The sequence below is a fragment of the Cygnus atratus genome, chromosome 1, assembly GCF_013377495.2.
Source record: "Cygnus atratus isolate AKBS03 ecotype Queensland, Australia chromosome 1, CAtr_DNAZoo_HiC_assembly, whole genome shotgun sequence".
Classification (NCBI taxonomy): Eukaryota; Metazoa; Chordata; class Aves; order Anseriformes; family Anatidae; genus Cygnus; species Cygnus atratus.
The window spans coordinates 99,855,103-99,876,529 of NC_066362.1; the positions used below are offsets into that span (position 1 = coordinate 99,855,103).

Here is a 21,427-nt window from a genome sequence, read left to right on the forward strand (position 1 = left end):
CAACATATAGGGAGTAAAAGCACCTGTATGAGAAATGGCTTAGACCAATACTCTCCATACAAGACAGACACACAACTGAGGCTATGTACGGTTCTACAAACTCATGAAAGGTGAGGAACTGATTAATTATGGATGTTTTCTTCAGGTTCTGCTTCAATACCAAAGTTTGTCACCTAATACAGTGTGAAGACAGTTCAAAACCAAAAAAAGTTCAGAAGTCCAAAATGTGGAACCAAACTGTGGAACCACTTGTAATGACACATTGTGGGTGCTCTTAAGTTTGTATAAACTCAAAAACAGATCAGACAAAATAACGGAAAAATAAACTAAAGGTTATTAAGTAAAACTTGTTGCCTCTGAGTCCAGAAACAGTAACACCCCACAAAATTCTGTAAGCCCGGACAGTACTCTGAGAAACAGCCAGTTAACACATGCTTTTCAAGTTCTTACATTTTGTCCCAAGCACCTACTGTTTTCAATTTTTGGTGGAAGAGTAATTATCATGTTTGACCTTTCATCCAACCTGAGGAAACTTTTCTCGCATTATCAGAACACTGTTCTGATTCCAGATTAGGCCAGTAATTCATGACAATTATGTACTTTCTTAAAATTTTGTCTTTCCAAAACTCGTGTTACTGAGCAAAAAAAATATACATTCACGGTGCATATGATATTCAACATTGACTCAATGTAGCCATCCACTACCGATTTTGCAGAGATCATTGCTACATGTCTGTCATTTCTTCATTGCTTTTATTTATCCTCCACATGGAAGCAGAGGCTGAAGACATACACAGAAAAAGGACATTGAGAAGAAGTTGTTTCTACTGTCTATCTCTACCTTACGATTTTTACAATGAGAAGGCACCACCAGTTTTTAACCATATTCCCAAATGGCCATCCCTTTGTGTGATACATGCCTTTGGGTATATCATGCAGTTTCCTCCTAGTCAAAAAGTATTTTGTCTCCCTTATTTTTTATATTTGTTGGTTATTTGACAGCCAAAAATACAGCAAAATGGAAGGCCCCCAAAAACCTCACGCTCAGTTATGTGAACTTGAAAAGTTAATGACAAATAATCAGACAACAGCAGACAATAGTGTCAGAGCAGTTCAAGGAACCCAATAACCAATACAATGGAAGAAGACAATAATGTCTAATAAACTAATGAATATTCTTCCAGAGTAGTACAAAAAAAATCTTTAAAATCTTGTAGCACTACCGAGAAGTATTCTACCTCTTATTTTCTAGATCACAGACTGCACATAGAAATAGCATTACTCTCCTAAGCTATATTGTACTTGCCAGAAATACTGGGACAATAAACTCCTTTGCTTGACTCAGCTTATTCTTGCAACCACCCCAAGTCTTTGCAGTCTGACAAATGCATTTTCTCCATGGTCTTGGGAGTATTGCTACTCCTGCTCTCCAGCACCGTAGAGAAATGCACTGACAGTTCTCCATTGCTTAGCAACAAAGAGATCCGAGAGGAGAGCTTCCCACGCTGCTGCAGCAGTAGTTGGCCATGGGCTCTGCCAGGCAGGCAGCAGCAAACTCTCTTTGGTAGCAGGCAGCTGGCTCAAGCGATGTTCTCCTGGGTCTCATGGGTTTATCACTGGTGCTGGTAGTAAAAGGCTGAGATGGGCTGTGCAGTGAGCCAGGCAACAGGATGCATGCAACAAGTGGGTAGAAACCAAGTAATCAACTGGCAAGTTAAAGAAAAAAAATAAGTTCAGCTTACTAACTGTCCCTACTGAATCCTCAAGTTGTTTGCAGTGATGTATCTTGCTTGTTAACCCATATTACGCATCAAAGTTTAATTTTTTCCAAACATATGAACCAGCAGCACATTATATGTCACTCAATATGCCAGACAAAAAACCCTTATAAAAGAGAGAACATTGTGTTTGGTCATGTTAGGAGACAGATATGGCACTGCATTGCAGCCTTAAGGCTTTACTAGGTAAAACAAAGGCAACAATGCAAACGCAAACACAATGTAAATTCATACACAATTTTCTCTTCCTCCTAGAATCAACATCCCAAAACACAGCTGGCAGATGCTGCAGATTAAATTGACCATTTACATAGCATGTGAGATAACAGAACAGGAGAAGCATGAAAGCACAACAGAGGCACGGGACAGTTCTAGCATGGCAGAATACAAGGTAATAGTTTTATCAAATGTTTGTGCATGGGAACAGGCCTGTCTGTATGCACGTGTCTACTAACTAAAAATTCCACATAGTTATACCTACGGAAAGATCTACTGACACCCTTGAAAATACATTTAGACATATCTATCTATGTGTGTGTACATTAACAGATCATCTTCATATAATACAGCTCATCTCTAGACAGAAATTGTCCAAGTGCAAAGTTTAGAAATGCACTTCTAGTAGTATGGAGATGATTATAATTTTGCAAGAGTTTGTATCACTGCTTTATCAAATACTTTATAATAACATGACAAACCACACATCTTCACTTTATTCTTAGATAAGATTACTCCAAACCCACAAATTGATTTCAGAGCTCTCATTTCAAAAAGCATCAGGTCAGATGACAAACAGTGATTTCTATTTATGCTGAGGCCAGTGTTCTGAGTTGCTAAAGATTATGCTCTTTTTCCTTCCCTTCCCTTCCCTTCCCTTCCCTTCCCTTCCCTTCCCTTCCCTTCCCTTCCCTTCCCTTCCCTTCCCTTCCCTTCCCTTCCCTTCCCTTCCTTTCCCTTCCCTTCCCTTCCCTTCCCATTCGGGTTCATTCAGATTCTCATTCAGTTGTGCAGGTTCTCAAACTGTTTTTTTTTTTTTTTTAATAAAGATTGAAGACTGATACAAACCCTTTAGTATAAACAGCTCAATTTAAATCCTAACAAAGGGACAAAAGCTTGTGCAACAGTAATTATTTCATGAGATATTGAACAAAAAGGTGCCACAAATACACAATTTAAATCCCTGAATCATATCTGGCCTGAGTAATTTTAACAGTGATTCCAAAAAATGTTCACCTATGGGTCACCAAACAAGTGCAGGGTCAAATCACCTTTAAAAAGTTATTGTGATCCCTAAGAATGAACCCAGACAAGATTACACTACAGCAAGACAATCTGAAAATACTAGCAACTGATGTAGTTTTGGCTAAACCCTGAAAACCTTCCAAAGTAAGCTTAGGGTTTGTCGTACTTGCTCATTATCTACATGCATCATTTCCCACCACTCTTTCAGTCTTTTTTTTTTTTAACATCCTTTGTGTTCTAATGAGAACTTGACCCAGATAACATGCAACCCCACCTCTACAATAACACCATGAGACTGCCAAAGTATTTCAGCAGCTTAAGCTGCCCAAAATTATTATTATTATTTTTTTAAGGTCAGCTGCAAAAACCATCAGCAGACCTGCAAATCAAAGTTAACTGAAAAGTTATACCTTCTCTCTGCTAGGGCAGAAATAAATGACAAATTATGATTTTTAAAAGCAGGCAGCTTTCACAAATAAGCAGATAATCTGTTTCACCAATACAGAACCTACAAAGCTTCATATCATGTTATCTACCCGTAAATATCTTTAAAAGCCCACCAATTGCCAGTTATACTTTTCAAAAGCAGCACCATACTACTAATGCTTTGACTCTGCTGCTGAAAAGGCACTATTCAAGATTTTGGCTGACTGACTACACAGTTTGATAGGCAACACTTTTAGCAGACTCTACTTTACAGTTTACAGTCATAAGGGTCAGACACCTCAGAAATACTGTCAAGAGATTCTAGTTGCAGGTCACCTAATGTAACCTCAGGAGGCTTTGTTTTAAGAGTCAAACTACTAATTGGGGCAGCCCACAAATATTCTTGCAGGCATGCTTTAGTGAGGCACTGAGAATATTGCTTTGAAGTTTATCACCTTCTCTATTTATTTTTTTAATGACTTAGAATTAAGATTTATTAGAGCAGTGAAGGCCACCTCATCTCCCCTTCTCTCACTCAATCCTGAACCCTGCTAGACCATGTGATGCTGGGAACACTGAAGTTCATCCTGGCATAGGTATCAATACACACTATCTCAGAGGGAAAAAGGAGTCCAACAGGGAGACTGAGGCCTTATTTACCTTTTATATTGAATCACATTTACCTCAATTGCAAGATTCAATGCAAAAGGATGCTGTGTCAACCAGGGGTACCACCTCCTTGCTTAGACATCCTATGAATTGAGATGGAAGTACAACAGGCTCCAGTAATGGCACAAAATAGTTTGGGTCAAATAATCTTTGGGATTAACAATAAAAGCAGCTTCTGCTGAGCTTTTTATTAAAAATAGAATCAGATTTCAAAAAGAGTTCTGTAATGCTTCTATAAAGGCAAATACCACTGGGAATGGTGTCGTCATTGGTGATAGAGATTGGTAACGTACTAGCAGTAACAATACAGCCTAGATAGTCCTTGATACAAGAGCAACCATTTTTTGTTCCCTTCTCCATCATCCACCCACCAAGTCAACAATATCTGGTGCTATTTTAGATTTGATATATCCTGAGGATATTACAGAAAAGTTTTCCATTGAAATAGCCTTTAACTGAGCAATCATAACATGATTTGGCTAAAAATTAAATGGCACAAAATAGCATCTGGATTTCAAAAGGACCAGCACTTAGAGAATTGGCTGGGAGAGTTAGCAGGAACAAGAGAATCACAGACCTGAATGTGGGAGAAGTCTACAATTTCTTTCAGACAACAATGTTAAAACTACAAGGAATAAGCATTCCAAATGTGAATAAAGTAGAAGGTCCTCCATCCTCATTAGGAGATATAGAAGAAGCAAGCAGAGGTAAAATGAAAAAAACTAGAGTAAAACAGTAATTCCAAATAATTCTAAAATATTGCATCAGACACTTTAAAAATGCTTGCCATATAAAGAAAAAAAACTCATTTCACACGCTGAAATAAGATCATTTATACCAAATTAATCAACAGAATTGCACGTTAATTCAACAGCAAAGATTACACGATCATACAAGTGAACACTGAAAATTTTCATAATAACTTCATCAGCTGGATGAAATATACAGAGAGGCCATGATTTAGAGATGACAGACAACTAGGTAAAAAGCAAATTACATCATGGGATGCCTCCAAAGAGATTTTTTTTTTTCTGATAGAAATTCAAAGTATTGCCAATTTTCAAATAGCAATGAGAAATTGCCTAAGCATACTGCAAAGTACTCTGAAAACCTAAGAAATGTCTTTGTCTGTCACAGCAGAAGCCTGTTGCTCTCTGCTCTTCCCTGCAGTCTCACATTACCTCCTTGCACTATGCTCAACGCTGACTGAATTTTTAGACTCTTCTATTTCACTCTTCAAGCTCCCCATCCATTCCAGATGCTTTTTTCTCCTGAGCATGCTAAATTGTTCACCTTCCCCCCCAGACAGCTCCATCTGACCCAATCATTTTCTTTATAAAGGAATATAAAGATGTAAAACAAATAGCACCTTTCACACCATACTGAAGTGTAACAAAACACGTTCCAGTGCATGAACAAAAGCAATCAATGCCAGACTCCAAGCCATTTGTTTGCAGTAAAAGTGAATAGTCCTTGCTGATGGCAGGGCTGGTATACAAACTGAAGTTACTCTCCTATGAATTTAAAAAGGCTTCCATGCACTATAAGTTCATGGGTTTTTTGTTGTTGTTTTTGTTTGTTTGCTTAAAAGTATTTCAGAAATTTTCTCTTTTTAGAAGATCGCACTCCATTGCTGAGAGCAGGGGAAAAAAGCGGAGTGCCTTGTTCTCCCTTCACCTTCCAGTATATGTTTTTTTAGGGTTGAAGTTCACCATACATGTAAATTTGACAAAAAGCAGCTTGAATATAAATAATGTTATAATATAGCTTATTAATTTGGTAAGATATAAGAATGGTTTCAAGATAAAATTATGGGGAATAATAGCAGGGACAGACCCCCCAAAAATCTAAAAATCCTATTTAAATATTAAAAAGCTTTTGAAACAAGTAATTTGACTCATTGGTTGGAATAAGTTGCCTCTGGAAGGTTTTCCTAATCTGTATTTCTACCATCCACAAGAAACAAATATGAGGTTTAAAGCAGGATAAATAAAGTAAATACCAATTATAATGAGAACCAACCTCACACAATGTCATTAGCCAATTACATTATAATAAAAGCCAATAAAAATCTTGATTTAAAGCAAACATAATAAATACTAAAATACTTAAGGTATACACTGCATAATCACACTCTCTGTTGTTGTAAAAAATGGTTAAATGATAAAATTTGTACCTTTCTCAGATACCACAGAATAGATGAACACAGTGTGAAGCTCTCAAGAGAAATAAAATAATAATAATTAAAAAAAAAAAAACACCACCCTACAGTCTTAGAAGAGCTCCCTTTTGTGCATTTCAAAATAAATGCATGAACTTCACTGGTCAGTCATCTTAGGTGTTTTGCATTCTGGACTGGTCCAGGCTTCACCTTGTGGTGGTTTCACACTGATGCTTGGAGGAACTCCACCACACATCTCTCTCACTCCCTCTCCTCAAAGGAAAAGGGGGAGAAAATACAAAGGAAAAGGGCTCAAGAGTTGAGATAAGGACAGGGAGATCACTCACCAATTACTGTCGCAGGCAAAACAGACTTCAGCATATGAGAGAGTAATACAGTTTATTGCCCATTACTAAGAAGCTAGAGCAGTGAAAAACTAAAAGCAAATTAAAAACACCCCCCCACAAACTCACACACCCTCATGTACCTCCTCTGCCTGAGCAGCGCAGGGGAACAGTAAATGGGGGCTGCAGTCAGACCCTAAAACCTCATCTCTGCCACTCCTTCATGGTCACTCTGTGTCCCTGCTCCAGTGTGGGATCCCTCCCATGGGGTGCCGTTCTTCCCCAGCTGATCTTGCATGGGCTTTCCACAGGCTCCAACAGTGGTCTATACCACAGGTGGCAGTTCCTACCAGACCCCCTGCTCCACTACGGGCTCCTCTCCACATGCTGCAGTTCTGACCCAGAGTCTGTTCCTGTGGGGGCTCTCCATGGGCCGCAGCCTCCTCCAGGCCACATCCACCTGCTCCACTGTGGGCTCCTCCACGGGCTGCAGCGTGGAGATCTGCTCCACCGTGGTACTCCATGGGCTGCAGGGGGACAGCCTGCTCCACCAGGGGCCTCTCCACAGGCTGCAGGGGAACTGCTGCTCCGGCACCTGGAGCACCTCCTGCCCTCCTCCTGCACTGACCTTGGGGTCTGCAGGGCTGGTGCTCACTCCTTGCTCTCCCAGCTACTGTTGCACAGCAGGTTTTTTTCCCTTTCTTGAATCTGCTGTCATAGAGGCACATTCAATGTCACTCATTGGCTCAGCTCTGGCCAGCGGTGGGTGAATTTTGGAGCTGGCTGGAACTGACCCTTATCTAACGTGAGGCAGCTTCTGGACTCTTCTCACAGAGGCCACCCCTGCAGCCCCCCGCTACCAAAACCTTGCCACGTAAGCCCAATACAAACCTTAATCACTAACTCCAATGTTATGTGTTTTGTTACACCAGAGAATGAACCCAGAGAGCCTCCAGGGCTCAGTCCTCAACAGTCACAACTACTTCTTTTATACTGTCAGTCTTATGAAATTGGAGACAAAAAATAGATTTCTTTCCTGGTATGAGCACCAATAAAATACTTGCAATTTTCCAATCACAATTCCACTTATTCTGTCTTAAGGCATATATACCAAAAAAAGCAGTACTGCTGCAGATTGCTGAGATTTTAAGGAAGAAAGGTCCATCTGGTTATCTATTCTGATCACATATATGCAACGCATACTATTCAGTTTTTTTGATCTTTACCTTCTTCATGTTTCATACTGTTCAAAATGCCATTTGTGACACATTCACACTCCATTGCTCAAATATTCTCACTTCATCCTTCCAATTTCTTCAAACCTTTCCCCTACCCTCAAATTTCTATATTTTTCAACTTTTATTTCTTTCATTCAGGTCTACATAATCAGGATCCACAAGTCACACATCAGGTAACAACATCACTCTTATCTATACTTTTTTTTTAAGCTACTTAAAAAATTCATCTTGTTACAAGCAGCTTCTCAGCATCTTGCATATACTTTCTTGTATCATCCTCCAAGAATTAAACATAAAAATTTAGACAAGAAGAGGTGAGAGTTTTGTTTTTAAGACAAATGTACATTCATTGTAACCCCAAATGTCATCACCACACTACCTTATATATATATATGTATATATACACATACACAAATCAACAGTGTGCAACTTTGCTTTTGCAACAATAAGAACAGGTTACTCCCAAAAATATAGTTTAGTGAAGTTACTCACTAAACCACCACTGAAGTAACTTACAATTCTGTGATCCTCATTTATACTAAAACATAATTTACTATAACACTTGGATAGATGTTCAAAGAGAATAGCATGAACAAAAAAATATAAAATGAAAATATAGCCTACCAAATATGTTGGTGGAATGTCCTTTCCTGGCAATTGGTTTGAGCTCATTATGTCCCCATCCATATTGCCTATAATTGTCCCAGGCATGCTTCATCATCTAAGAGAGGAAAAAAATAGGAAAAAAAAATAGGATTCAGTTATGTTGTGAAGCTACTTCGTACAAATACAGTATTTTATTCCTTATTTGAGACTTCATCTCTCTCACTCATCCCTGCATACTGATGATTATATTGCTACTATTTCTATTTATTTAAGAAGTCAGATTATATACCATGAGTAAGGTTTGAAAACAACTTAAATCTATTTGACTTGAGCTAGAGGATGCTCTGCATCAGTTCACTTACTTTTTCTTTGACTTAAATATATACACAGACATTAAGAAATTAGTGAAAAATACTGGCTAATACCCAATCTGCTAGCCTGAAGAAAACAAACAAACAAACAAAAATATAGCAATATTTGAAGCATAAAAGGGATTTATTTATACTAGTACATCAGAGCATGACTAAAAATGTTGCAAAAGGCATAATACATTTTTTTATTAGCAACACCTACTTGACAGAAATATACAGTGGAGCAGCCTCTACCATGAGAAATGCCATAAGCTTTGTTCTTTAGAAAGTATAAAGAACAAAGCAGTAGAAAATTCATTCACAGCTTAAGGTTCCTGTAATAGTTGTTCCACAAAACACTCTTTTTAATAGAGATTTATACTACATAGTAAACAACTACAAAAAAAGAAAAGTCTTGTTGGACCACAAGTATTAGTTGCACACATCAGCTGCTAAGCAGTGCTCTTATGTATTTGCTAGAACTTTCAAAATTCTTTGTTTGCATACAGCTGAAATTCAGCAGCCACCAAATTGCAAAATTGAAAGTACAGAAATGCAGTTTAATCAAATAAGATTAGTTACCTAAACAGATCAAAGCAAGTACCAAGGAGGAAATCTGATTCTAAAAGCCACTGCCCCAGACACAAGGAAGTTAGGAACAAACCTTTTCTGAACAAGAGTTCTGAATCAACAGCCATGCAGTTGTATCCACAGTGTTATACATACTTTATTTTTCTATCATGTCTTCAAAATTGATATTAAAATATTGTTAAAATAAACAAAAGCCTCCAAAAAATGTACAGAACTTAAATCACAATACCCGTAAGTTTGAGAAATGTTCCCTAAGAGGAGAATATATGCTTATGCAACTTGTAGACCTATACGAACCCTTTAAGAAGCTGATTATATCATGTCGAGTAAATGCCATGATTTACAGGAATGCAGTTTTTCTTATTGTAATTTGAGGGTTACCATGTTCACAGAGAATGTGAAGGGACAAGCAAATGTCAGCTAAGAAGTAAGATGCAGTCATTTGCCCTATTAGCACTAGCTCACATAGAAGCAAGACACCGGATCTTTTCTTACTGAGTTCAGGGCTTAGAGGAAGTCAGCATCCAGTAAACCCAAATCTTTTATAAACTGTATCCAAGCTGCCTACTGAGATACGCAAATCACGAAGTCCCTGTCTCTCTACAACCACAGAAGAGATCCTCATCCAACCCACACAGCCATAATTCATTTGAACATAAACTAAGACATGAGGAGGTTGAAGGGAGTCAGCTCATGCCCAGACAATAACTTGAAACAGAGCAGAGGTGAACATACAGACATGCTCTTGTGTTAAACTGACATCAACCTAGACACAGATATCCCTCTCAAGATGGCATTGGTCCCACTCCTACTGTGCACCATGCCAAGTCAACTTCTATGGCTGTTCTCAGTTTTCACACTATTAAGATTCTGACACATGATTAGTCAGGTCTGTTTTTTTTTAAAGTGTTGTGAACCTGTAACGTAAGAAAGAGTACACAAATATTACACTTCAAGGAGAGAGGAGATGTTCATTAGTATTGACAGATTCTTTAGTGTTTACTAAGCACTTAAGTAATTGATCAATAAATAGCTACTAGAAAATGCAGTAAAACCCTGATCATAGGTAGCATAGAATAGATAGGTAGTATAGCTCTAACTAACACTATCCAGAATCAATCTACAATTTAAATACATATCTGTACATATACATGTATATATACGTTTCCTAAAGATCATAGAATCAAGAACCACAGCTTCATTCATGCTGGAAGAGACCTCGAGATGACCCCAGGCCAATCCCCTGCTCAAAGCAAGATCAGCTATGAAATCAAACTGGAGCTGCTTGATCCAGTCAGGATGGGACAAGACAGTCAAGGTCCTCCTGAACTGTCCTGCTCAAAATTGCAACACGACACTCCTAAAAACATTACATTGGGGAAAAAAAAAAAAAGACATGAATTTTTAGAAGGCACTAGAGGATAGAACTAAAGAAGCTGAGCTCTTATCTGAGTTTGATAACAGATGGATATCTAAACAACAAGGTGATCATGACATGGCAGCTCTAACCAACCTCTTTCCAAAAAAGGGGGAGTTGAGCTTCTGAGACCTTGGAATGTATCAATGAAATATTTCATGATGAAGAATCAAATGACCACTAACGTTTTAGCTCTGTAAAATTTCAGACAAAGCATAGACAAATACCAGTACAGATCAAAAATTGGCTAAGCCCAAAAGAAAGAGCAATAAATTGTTTCTTCATGGCAGAATGTTAACCATGGAATATTCCACCGTCCCCACTTGCTATGCCTATTAGGGGTCTGAGGAGAAGGTGTAGATTTTGGTACAGATTTTTTGTTTGCATATTATTTAGCTCTGAGGAAACTACAGACATCACAAAGGGCTAAAACAGAATCCACCACTACCTAACACGTTTTTATATCCATAAGTTCCTAAGATATAATTTCTCCTAAGATAAAATTCAAGAAAGATAGAAATTTTAAAGGAACCAATTTCACCAGATTCATCCATTAATGGAAAAGTAACTTAAGAAAACACTATTGAGACCCAAAACATTGTCAAACACGACACTAAGGCATAGTTGACTGCATCATCCAAGGTTCTGAGAAAGGAAACCATATTTTGTAGAGACTAAGCTACTTTCATAAACATTAACGGGTGTCTTTCCTGTCACCTCTGCCTCTCCCAGACAGGATACAAATCAAATGGTATTATAATTCCCCAAGAATCTTTTTATCATTTTTACATTAGCAAGTCAACTGATCTTTTCCAAATGAATACTGAACGTTATTCAGGCACACAGTGTGATGCTCTTGTCTACCACTAAATGAGCAAAGACTTGATTATATCAGGTTAGCAGATAACTGCACATTACATGTAAGGGAGAAGCCCCACAGCTCCTGTACACAATATTAAGTTTTGTGAGGATGATGTACCAAGAGATCTAATAACAACATAGGATTTCTGCTGTTGCCAGAAGTGGTAGCAGGATATACTGTAGATGTAACACCTATATAACTGGAAGCAGTTGTGCAGGCAGAAGCTTGTGAGAAGACAGGCCAAGATGTGTCCCGCTGCTAGCTAAAACTTTAACAGAGGATGCCACTTTGGCTCAGGAAGTATAAGCAACATGACCTCCTGATCTGAAAAGCAAGATTATCTCTACAATTATGCCAGAAAGCATTTATGTAATGAAATTTGTAAATACTGAATTATAGTTGCCAGTAGGCAGTTGCAGGCTTTTCCTTAAAAAACTTGTCTTTACAAGGATAGAGAAGTTTCAGACACTGACAGGAACATCAGCACTAATGGTGATAGAAAGAAGGTAAAAATATTTGAGAGGAAAAAAAAAAAAAAGAAACACCCTTTCAAGAAGCCAGTACAGGAAAAACTTAAGCTTAACTATGTGAAAGAAAAAAAAATCAACTTGTCCAAGGATACATCAATAATTCTGTCAAATGAGAAGTGGAAAATTCTATAGCTGAAATTTCCACACCAGACAACAATTTGCCAAAGCAAGCCCTTGGAGTTGACGTCATATAATATGAAGATCTTGTCATGTGGCCACCCAAGAATGAATGTTTTTACTGATGGAATTCTCACTGGTTCTATTAACTCCAGATGACTGATCTTACTTTTGACAGGAAAATGATTCATATGGAATAGGTTTACTGAATACCAGTCTTGAAAATGTTTATCATGGGACACACCCAAAATACATGTCAGCAAGACAGCGTTGCATGTACAGCTTGATGATTCTACCAAAAAAATGAATTAGGAGTCTGCTACTATAGAGCCAGAATGGCAAGAAGCGGGGTATGTCTCAAATTAAACTGCTTTTGTAGGTACACCATATCTAGATATTTTTACTGACTTTAGAACGCATATGCCTCGTTCATTGGATCTGATCCTCTGCAGTTGCTGAGAAATCAGTATTTTATAACAGCAGAGTGGTAATGTGTCTTAACAAAACCACAGTTTTAACAGTAAAAGGAGGTTACAGTGATGAAAGAGAATTTTGTCAGGAAGTCCCATCACTACAGCAGTGTGTTAAAACAATCTGTATTATGAATTGCTACTTCTAAAAGCCCCTTTCCATTCCCTGAAAAAGGGCAGACACTTAAAATTAGCAAACTAAATCAGAGTCTTAAGAAATTAGCAAATAAAGCCATTTATCAGCAAATTGCAAAGAATGGTTGTGCCTACAAATCTATCTTTTTATTGCCATCCATCAGGAATACGCATAACAGAGACAACAAATAGGCTTTGCTTTCAAAGGAACATATTCTGGTTAAGAGTATGATTTCAAAAGATTATATAAAATACCTCTAACTTCTGTTTTTAAATTAGCAAAGGACTTGCTAGACAAGCTTATTGCTCAATTGGCAAATTAAAAATTAATAAGCACTTTCCTACTGTCTGTGGAGATTACTTTCTGGAGATTAAATTGAGCAATGATCTTTTCATTGTATAGATAGTCTGATGTTTGAAGAAAATTAGAAAAATTATTATTTAACTCTTGTGGGAGCTACAAATTTCTACCTAAACAGAAATTACTTCTGGCATCAGCCTATACCTCTGTAATGCATATCTGAACAATGCTACTGAAAACATCTGTTTGGAACATGTTCCTAAAACACACAAAGATGGGTTTTCTTCATTTACTGATAAGCATAGTAACAGATCCATTACTAAATTGAAAACAAAATGTTTATTAAATTAATGCAACATGGGAAACTTGTTTTTTTGCACAGAAGACGAAGTGTAAGATAACTGATGGATCTAAGGGGACAGTACCGCAAATGGTGTGAACCAGAACAGTAGATGTAAATGGCCTAAACTTGGGAAGCTTACAGCAGTGGAATGAGTACTCAAATGTATGTAAGCAATACAAAAACTTTTTTTCTAACATGACAAATCCGTATGTTTGAAATTGTGTCTTCTCATGGTTTCAAGAGAAACTGGCAGAGTAGTTTACTTATCCTGTGTTCAGAAAACTAAAACGTCACAGATTACCTTTGTAACAGGACTTCACAGCAACCACTAGAAATTAGTTGTTTTCTTCAGTGTTCTAACTCTTGCCTTTTCAGGCAATCTAATCAACTTCACCAGCTTACTCCTGTACTTTTGCCAGTTTTACAATACCCTTTTTTAAAGTGAAAGACTAGAACTACATGAAGCATGCAAGATGCAGAAGCACTTTAGTTCCCTACACAAGCAAAAGAACCTTGCCTGTTTTGTTCTCCCTTCCTAAAATAGTGAAGGTTTGCTTTTTGTCTGCTATTACGCACTACAGTGACCTTTGCAAATAACTACTACAGTCACAAGTTCTCATTCTCAAGTGGTAATATGACAAGGTATTAGGTGATTTTTTAAGTGTGATGTTCTAATTTCTTTCCCTCCCAGTCTCAATATGCATCATTTTATATTTATCTGAGAAATAAAAGGGGAGTTAATAATCACTCAGTACCACTAGATTTTTCTGTGATTCTTCAGTCAGGCCTCAGTTTTCTACTCTGAATCTCCATGTCAGCTAAGTTGATCATAACACTACTGTGGTGGTATTACCCTCCTGGGCAGCTGAACTCCACCACTCCCCCTCCTCAAAGGGAACGGGGGAGAAAATATGACGGAAAGGGCTCAAGGGTTGAGATAAGGACAGGGAGATGACTCAACAATTATCATCATGGGCAAAACAGACTCATCATAGGGAGATTATTGTAATTTATTGCCTATCACTAGCAGACTAGAACAGTGAGAAACTAAAAGCAAACTACAAACATCTTCCCCCCCAACCACCCTTTTCTGCATCCCCTCTCCAAGTGGCACAGGGGAACAGGGAATGAGGGCTGCGGTCAGTCCCTAATACTGCGCAGCAGTTTTTTTCCCTTTCTTAAATATGCTATCAGAGAGTCGTAACCAATGTTGGTTATTGGCTCAGCTCCGGCCAGAGCCGGGTCATTTTTGCAGCTGGCTGAAATTGGCTCTTATCACCACTGGGAAGCTTCTGGACCCTTCTCACAGAGGCCATCCCTGCAGCCTCCATCTTACCAAAACCTTGCCACGTAAACTCAATACAACTACTCATCCATTTTCCCCAAAATAATTTATTTGTAATGTTTTACAGCATGGATCTCAAGCACATGACCTCTACGGCCTCCAGCACCATTTATTTCTATGCTCTACTTTCTGCCTTTAACCAGTTTCTCCAGGACAACAGGGAGACACAATCCTCAAGCCCCAGACTGCTTAGTTCAACAGCTGTTAGTAATGAAACTTGACAAATGTTTTATTTGACATACTGTGTTTATAGCTATCAGAATTCCTTTGTTTGTGCATCATGTCATCATGAAAAAAAAAAACACATTGGGAAATCCTTGGTACTTGTGTTCAATGATTTTATTCCCTCTTCTAGTTTCTGTTAATCTGCACAGTTCATTCATCAAGCATAGGAGTCTGTAGTTCTTTGATTTCTCCTTGAATCCTGTTTAAAAATTGTGTCTTGTTAGGAACCTTCTAGTTCTCCAATAAGCAGCAAACAAGAATACATGTCAGCAATGCAAATCAAGAATGCAAATCTCAGAGCAAACTAAGTCACAGTTCACTGTTGGAAGTTTCAGGTATTGAAGTATCCTATGTACATGGTCCATGTTTTAGTGGAACATGCCATAAGAGTTGACTCATCAACTACTAGTTTACATTGATATTTTACAATGTTGTTGATACACAATAATTCTGAGATGTAATCTCAAAGTATTAACAATCAACTACATTCTTTATGTTAAAGAACATCCTGTTACATATTCTACATTGCTCTGGGAAACACAGAAGAAATCCTATAAAGATGACTAATAATTAGTAGATTTTTTTTTTTACTGCATTAAGAAGATGCTTTGGCTTTCCAGTAAGTCTCCATAGCTGCAAAATACACATTGTACTTTAGATCCTGTGTATTTTAATATAAAGGTTTCTCCATCCAGCCATAACTCATTATTTTTGCTAGCAAAATCTCCATAGTACAGGAAAAAGCTGCACATAAAATGCAAAATTTTAAAAATCACCAAAAAGTTCCATCAGATTTCATGAAGCTTTTTGACCTAGTAGTTCTGACAATAAGTAGTTTACCTGGGGTTTTGCTCACTTTTGTTTGGCTGATTGTAATAAGAAACAAGGAAATGCTTCATTTTCCTTTATTTTACTTTGCATTTATAAATTTTAAATACTATAAATGTGTTAGTTCGTTGTTGAAAGACAGGTTCTTTCATAATGAAAGAAGTCTGAAAGAAGTTACCTTTAAAAATGAAGATGTTCTTGAATTTTTAACGTTTCCCATAATTTAAGAGTACTAGAAAATTCTGCAATTGCTACAACTTGATTTGTTTTTTTAAATACCTTCAAACACTCAAACTTGCATTCTTCATTAGTAGCACATTTTAAGTTACCAGCCAAAGCAAACTATCTCAGATATGCAGCTGAAATACTGCACCAGCTATGCACTGAGAAAAAGTTTTATTATCCTCCTCCTGTCTGAGCAGAATGAATACACCAAGTTACAAACATACATAGTCACATACATAAATTAAGTTTTACAACTGTTAAAATGAGGAGTTTTTTGTACAATCACCAGCATGTCAGGATGCAAATCTGTGCAGGGCCATTCCTAACTTGCCTGCACTGGCCAAAGTGCTGATCACACAACTTTCAATCTGATAAAGACATTGAAAATTAGTTTACCAACAGACAATCCTATGTCTTGATGAGAAAGAGTCCATCCTTACTTTATGTAGATTTCAATTATTCAGTAAAGATGAACATCATCAAAGAAGTACAGTGAAACTAGCTTAAAGCCAACATAGCTGTTTTCAATATGCTGAATTACACATGAGGATCCAGAATATTTCAAGAGTGTTGAAACAGAACCACTTACTAAAACATATGCACACACATGTAGGGAGTGTTACCTTAAATACTAAAAAAAGGTAGGTCATAATATTTATTGCATTTCATTTTCATTATGATCAAAGCCAGAAGCAGTAAGATATAAAATACAGTGCAAAAAACTTAACACAATATATACCAAAAAACCTGATGTCCTAACCAAGTAGAAGTCTGAATAAGTTGACTGAAAACAAATACACTGTAGTGTCAGCTAAGGAAAGTATGTAAGTTTCAGTAAAGAAACTGCTAAAATATATTTTTAAATGCTGAAAGAAGTCCCACACTCAAAAAAGGAGGCCAATTTGGCTACATCAGAAACACTGCAATTACAGAAAATAAACGAGATTTAACAATGGAAGTCATATGAACAGTTAACTATGAAAACAGGAGTTATGCAGCCTGAAAGAAATATTTAATCATGTATAGGTCTTTTCTCCTGCACAGCTCTTTTCTCAATAAGCACACAAAACAGAACTCAGGCAATGGATACTTATTCTTTTTAAGATGATTTCTTAAGAGAGTAAGGGTTAGGCAATCTTCCTGTCTATACAACTGTCACTCACCACATACATTTGCAGTAGCCTTTGAATCCATTGTCTAATTTCAAACTTGATTTCACAGAATTGGAGGAACCAGGCATTTGAGACCTCTACTTTTTGTGAAAAAATAAGAAATCAATGTCTCTGTAAGGAAGATGGACAGTAATGAGTACCCCAACTGAGAGAAAGGCAGTTATAATCCGTTCCTTTATTCATTCAAAGTGACAACATTTAGCATACAGGTATCTCTAAACCAGGCACAAAACACATTACGATTCATGCAGTCAAATAAGAAGATAAGAGGAAGTTCACAGCAATGTGTGCATGAGAGAGAAGCAGAGGGTGGTATAAGGATATGTAGGTCAGAAAGACATAGGAAACCATTAGTTCTGCTGCTTATAAAGCTGTTACTTCTCAACATTGTTAGCAGCCTCTTGAGCATCATCCAAAGACCATGACGAAAATACATTTTAATCATCTCTCTTCTTGGCACATTCTTATAAGTGTTTCCGAAATTGCCTCCGCTAATATGAAATAAATTATTCCCTCTCTAAATAAATAAACACCTCCCTTCTAAAAGGTAGCATATTGGAATTCACATTTAAAAAAGGCAATATGCTTTAAGTTTTGCTGAAAAACAGATTAAGTTCACTGGCAGAACTCCAGTCAGACCACTGTTCCTCACTCACGCAATGTCATCCAAACTCAGCAGTGACTTGTTCTGCAGGTGTCAGATGCTATAAAATGGGCATCCAGGGTGCATAGGGGACAGTTAAAGATGACTTGCAACAACTTTTGATTAAGAGGCTTGCTCGATGTTTTGCCAAAAAGCTATGACAGAAGCAGGAACAAAACCTAGATCTTGCTGTATTGAAAACAACTTGTCAGAAATTAATAAAACATCTCCTTTCAAGTCTGTGTCGTGAAGCTTAATAAGTTTGTGAACAAGAAGCAAGCATGCTACAGAGCCAGAACCTTCATTCACTTCACGAGCGGCTTATTCTGTAAACAACACCCACCCTTTGAGCTGAAAAAGGTTCTATGCACAATTAGTACTGCCTAATTACATGATTGCATATCATAATGAATACAGAACAAGTAGAACAAAAGCTTCAGAGAACTCTCAGACTTTTGCTAGCATACCTTTGAAACCTAGAACACAAAAACTATCTCACTCTACTTACTTAAACTGCACATTTGTTCCATTCTGGTAAAGCTTTCTTCCAGCTGACAGGCTTAGCTAACAGACTTCATGGGCTGCCTTCCCAGGTGCCCTTGAACAATAGGTTTGAGGCCCTGGAGCTTCAGAGACTGGTGGGTGAGAACGAGGTAGGAAGCCTACCCAGGAGGATGCCTGAGGTGAGGAAGTTGACTCCACGCCTCAGGACTGCCTCCACCAAGAAAGAAAGAAGGGTGATTGTTGTGGGCGACTCCCTCCTCAGGGGAACGGAGGGCCCTATTTGTCAGCCTGACCCCACGCATAGGGAAGTCTGCTGCCTCCCTGGGGCCAGGGTCAGAGACGTTACCAGGAAGCTTCCCAACCTGGTTCGCCCCTCTGACTATTACCCGCTTTTGATAGTCCAGGCTGGCAGTGATGATCTTGAAAAGAGAAGCCTCAAGGCTATCAAACTGGACTATAGGGGGCTGGTACGATTGGTGGAGGGAGCGGGAGTGCAGGTGGTGTTTTCGTCTATCCCTACGGGGGAAGGGAGAGGCACGGAGAGGACATGGAAAGCTCACGTGGTTAATAGGTGGCTCAGAGGCTGGTGCCAGCACAGAAATTTTGTTTTTTTTCACCATGGGGAGCTTTACTTGGCGCCCGGCCTGATGGCCCCAGACAGGTCCCTATCTCCAAGGAGAAAACGGATCCTAGGCCAGGAGCTGGCGGGGCTCATAGAGAGAGCTTTAAACCAGGCAAGAAGGGGGACGGGGCTCAAACAAGGCTTGTTGGAGCCGTGCCGGGGGAAACAATGGCTAGGCTGGGGAAGAAGGCGATGGCCCAGCTGAAGTGCATCTACACTAATGCATGCAGCATGGGTAACAAACAGGAGGAGCTGGAAGCCATCGTGCAGCAGGCAGGCTACGACTTGGTTGCCATCACGGAGACGTGGTGGGACCGCTCCCACGACTGGAGTGCTGCAATGCCTGGCTATCGGCTCTTCAGGAGGGACAGGCAGCACAGAGGGGGTGGTGGCGTGGCTCTCTACATTAGAGAATCCTTTGATGTTGTGGAACTCCAGGCTGGGAATGATAAGGTTGAATCCCTGTGGGTTAGGATCCGCGGGAAGGCCGGCAAGGCTAGCATCCTGGTCGGGGTCTGTTATAGACCGCCGAACCAGGATGAGGAGACGGATGAGGAGATTTATAGGCAACTGACAGAAGTTGCAAAATCAGCGCTTGTCCTCATGGGGGACTTCAACTTCCCGGATATATCCTGGAAACACAACACGGCACAGAGAAAGTAGTCTAGGAGGTTTCTGGAGAGCATGGGAGATAGCTTCCTGACGCAGCTGGTCAGTGAACCTACCAGGGGTGGTGCCCCGCTAGACCTTCTCTTCACAAACAGAGAAGGACTGGTGGGAGATGTGGTGGTCAGGAGCTGTCTTGGGCAGAGTGACCACGAAATGGTAGAGTTCTCTATTCTTGGTGAGGCCAGGAAGGGGACCAGTAAAACTGCTGTATTGGACTTCCGGAGGGCTGACTTTGAGCTGCTCAGGACGCTGGTTGGCCGAGTCCCTTGGGAGGCGGTTCTGAAGGGCAGAGGAGTCCAGGAAGGCTGGGCGCTCCTCAAGAAGGAAATCTTAACGGCACAGGAGTGGTCCGTCCCCACGTGCCCAAAGACGAGCCGGCGTGGAAGAAGACCGGCCTGGCTCAACAGAGAGTTGCGGCTTGTGCTTAGCAGAAAAAAGAGGGTTTATAATCTTTGGAAAAAAGGGCGGGCCACTGAGGAGGACTACAAGGATGTAGCGAGGCTGTACAGGGAGAAAATTAAAAAGGCCAAAGCTCATCTGGAGCTCAACCTGGCTACTGCCGTTAAAGACAACAAAAAATCCTTTTACAAATATATCAACGCGAAACGGAGGACTAAGGAAAATCTCCATCCTTTACTGGATGCGAGGGGAAACCTAGTTACTAAGGATGAGGAAAAGGCTGAGGTGCTTAATGCCGCCTTTGCCTCAGTCTTTAGCGGCAATACCGGTTGTTCTCTGGATACCCAGTGCCCTGAGCTGGTGGAAGGGGATGGGGAGCAGGATGTGGCCTTCGCTATTCATGAGGAAATGGTTGGCGACCTGCTAAGGAGCTTGGATGTGCGCAAGTCGATGGGGCCGGATGGGATGCACCCGAGGGTACTGAAAGAACTGGCGGAGGAGCTGGCCGAGCCGCTTTCCATCATTTATCGGCAGTCCTGACTATCGGGGGAGGTCCCAGTCGACTGGCGGCTAGCCAATGTGACGCCCATCTATAAGAAGGGCCGGAGGGCAGACCCGGGGAACTATAGGCCTGTCAGTTTGACCTCAGTGCCAGGAAAGCTCATGGAGCAGATTATCTTGAGGGTCATCACGCGGCACTTGCAGGGCAAGCAGGCGATCAGGCCCAGTCAGCATGGGTTTATGAAAGGCAGGTCCTGCTTGACGAACCTGATCTCCTTCTATGACAAAGTGACGTGCTTGGTGGATGAGGGAAGGGCTGTGGATGTGGTTTACCTTGACCTCAGTAAGGCTTTTGACACCGTTCCCCACAACATTCTCCTCAAGAAACTGGCTGCTCGGGGCTTGGACTGGTGTACGCTTCGCTGGGTTAGAAACTGGCTGGATAGCCAGGCCCAGAGAGTTGTGGTGAATGGAGTCAAATCTGGTTGGAGGCTGGTCACAAGTGGTGTCCCCCAGGGCTCGGTACTGGGGCCGGTCCTCTTTAATATCTTTATCGATGATCTGGATGAGGGCATCCAGTGTACCCTCAGTAAGTTTGCAGATGACACCAAGCTAAGTGCGTGTGTTGATCTGCTCGAGGGCAGGAAGGCTCTGCAGGAGGATCTGGATAGGCTGGAGCGATGGGCTGAGGTCAACTGTATGAAGTTCAACAAG

At 39.8% G+C, this 21,427-nt stretch overlaps 1 protein-coding gene across 1 annotated transcript in view; it reads right to left on the minus strand.

The window, feature by feature from the left end:
• The window catches only part of MAN1A2 (mannosidase alpha class 1A member 2), a 145,891-nt gene that overhangs the window by 83,652 nt on the left and 40,812 nt on the right, over nucleotides 1–21,427 (minus strand). The window contains exon 3 of the mRNA XM_035569582.2: nucleotides 8,483–8,579. Within this exon, the coding sequence (XP_035425475.1) occupies nucleotides 8,483–8,579 (97 nt within the window). The remainder of the gene's footprint in view (nucleotides 1–8,482; nucleotides 8,580–21,427) is intronic.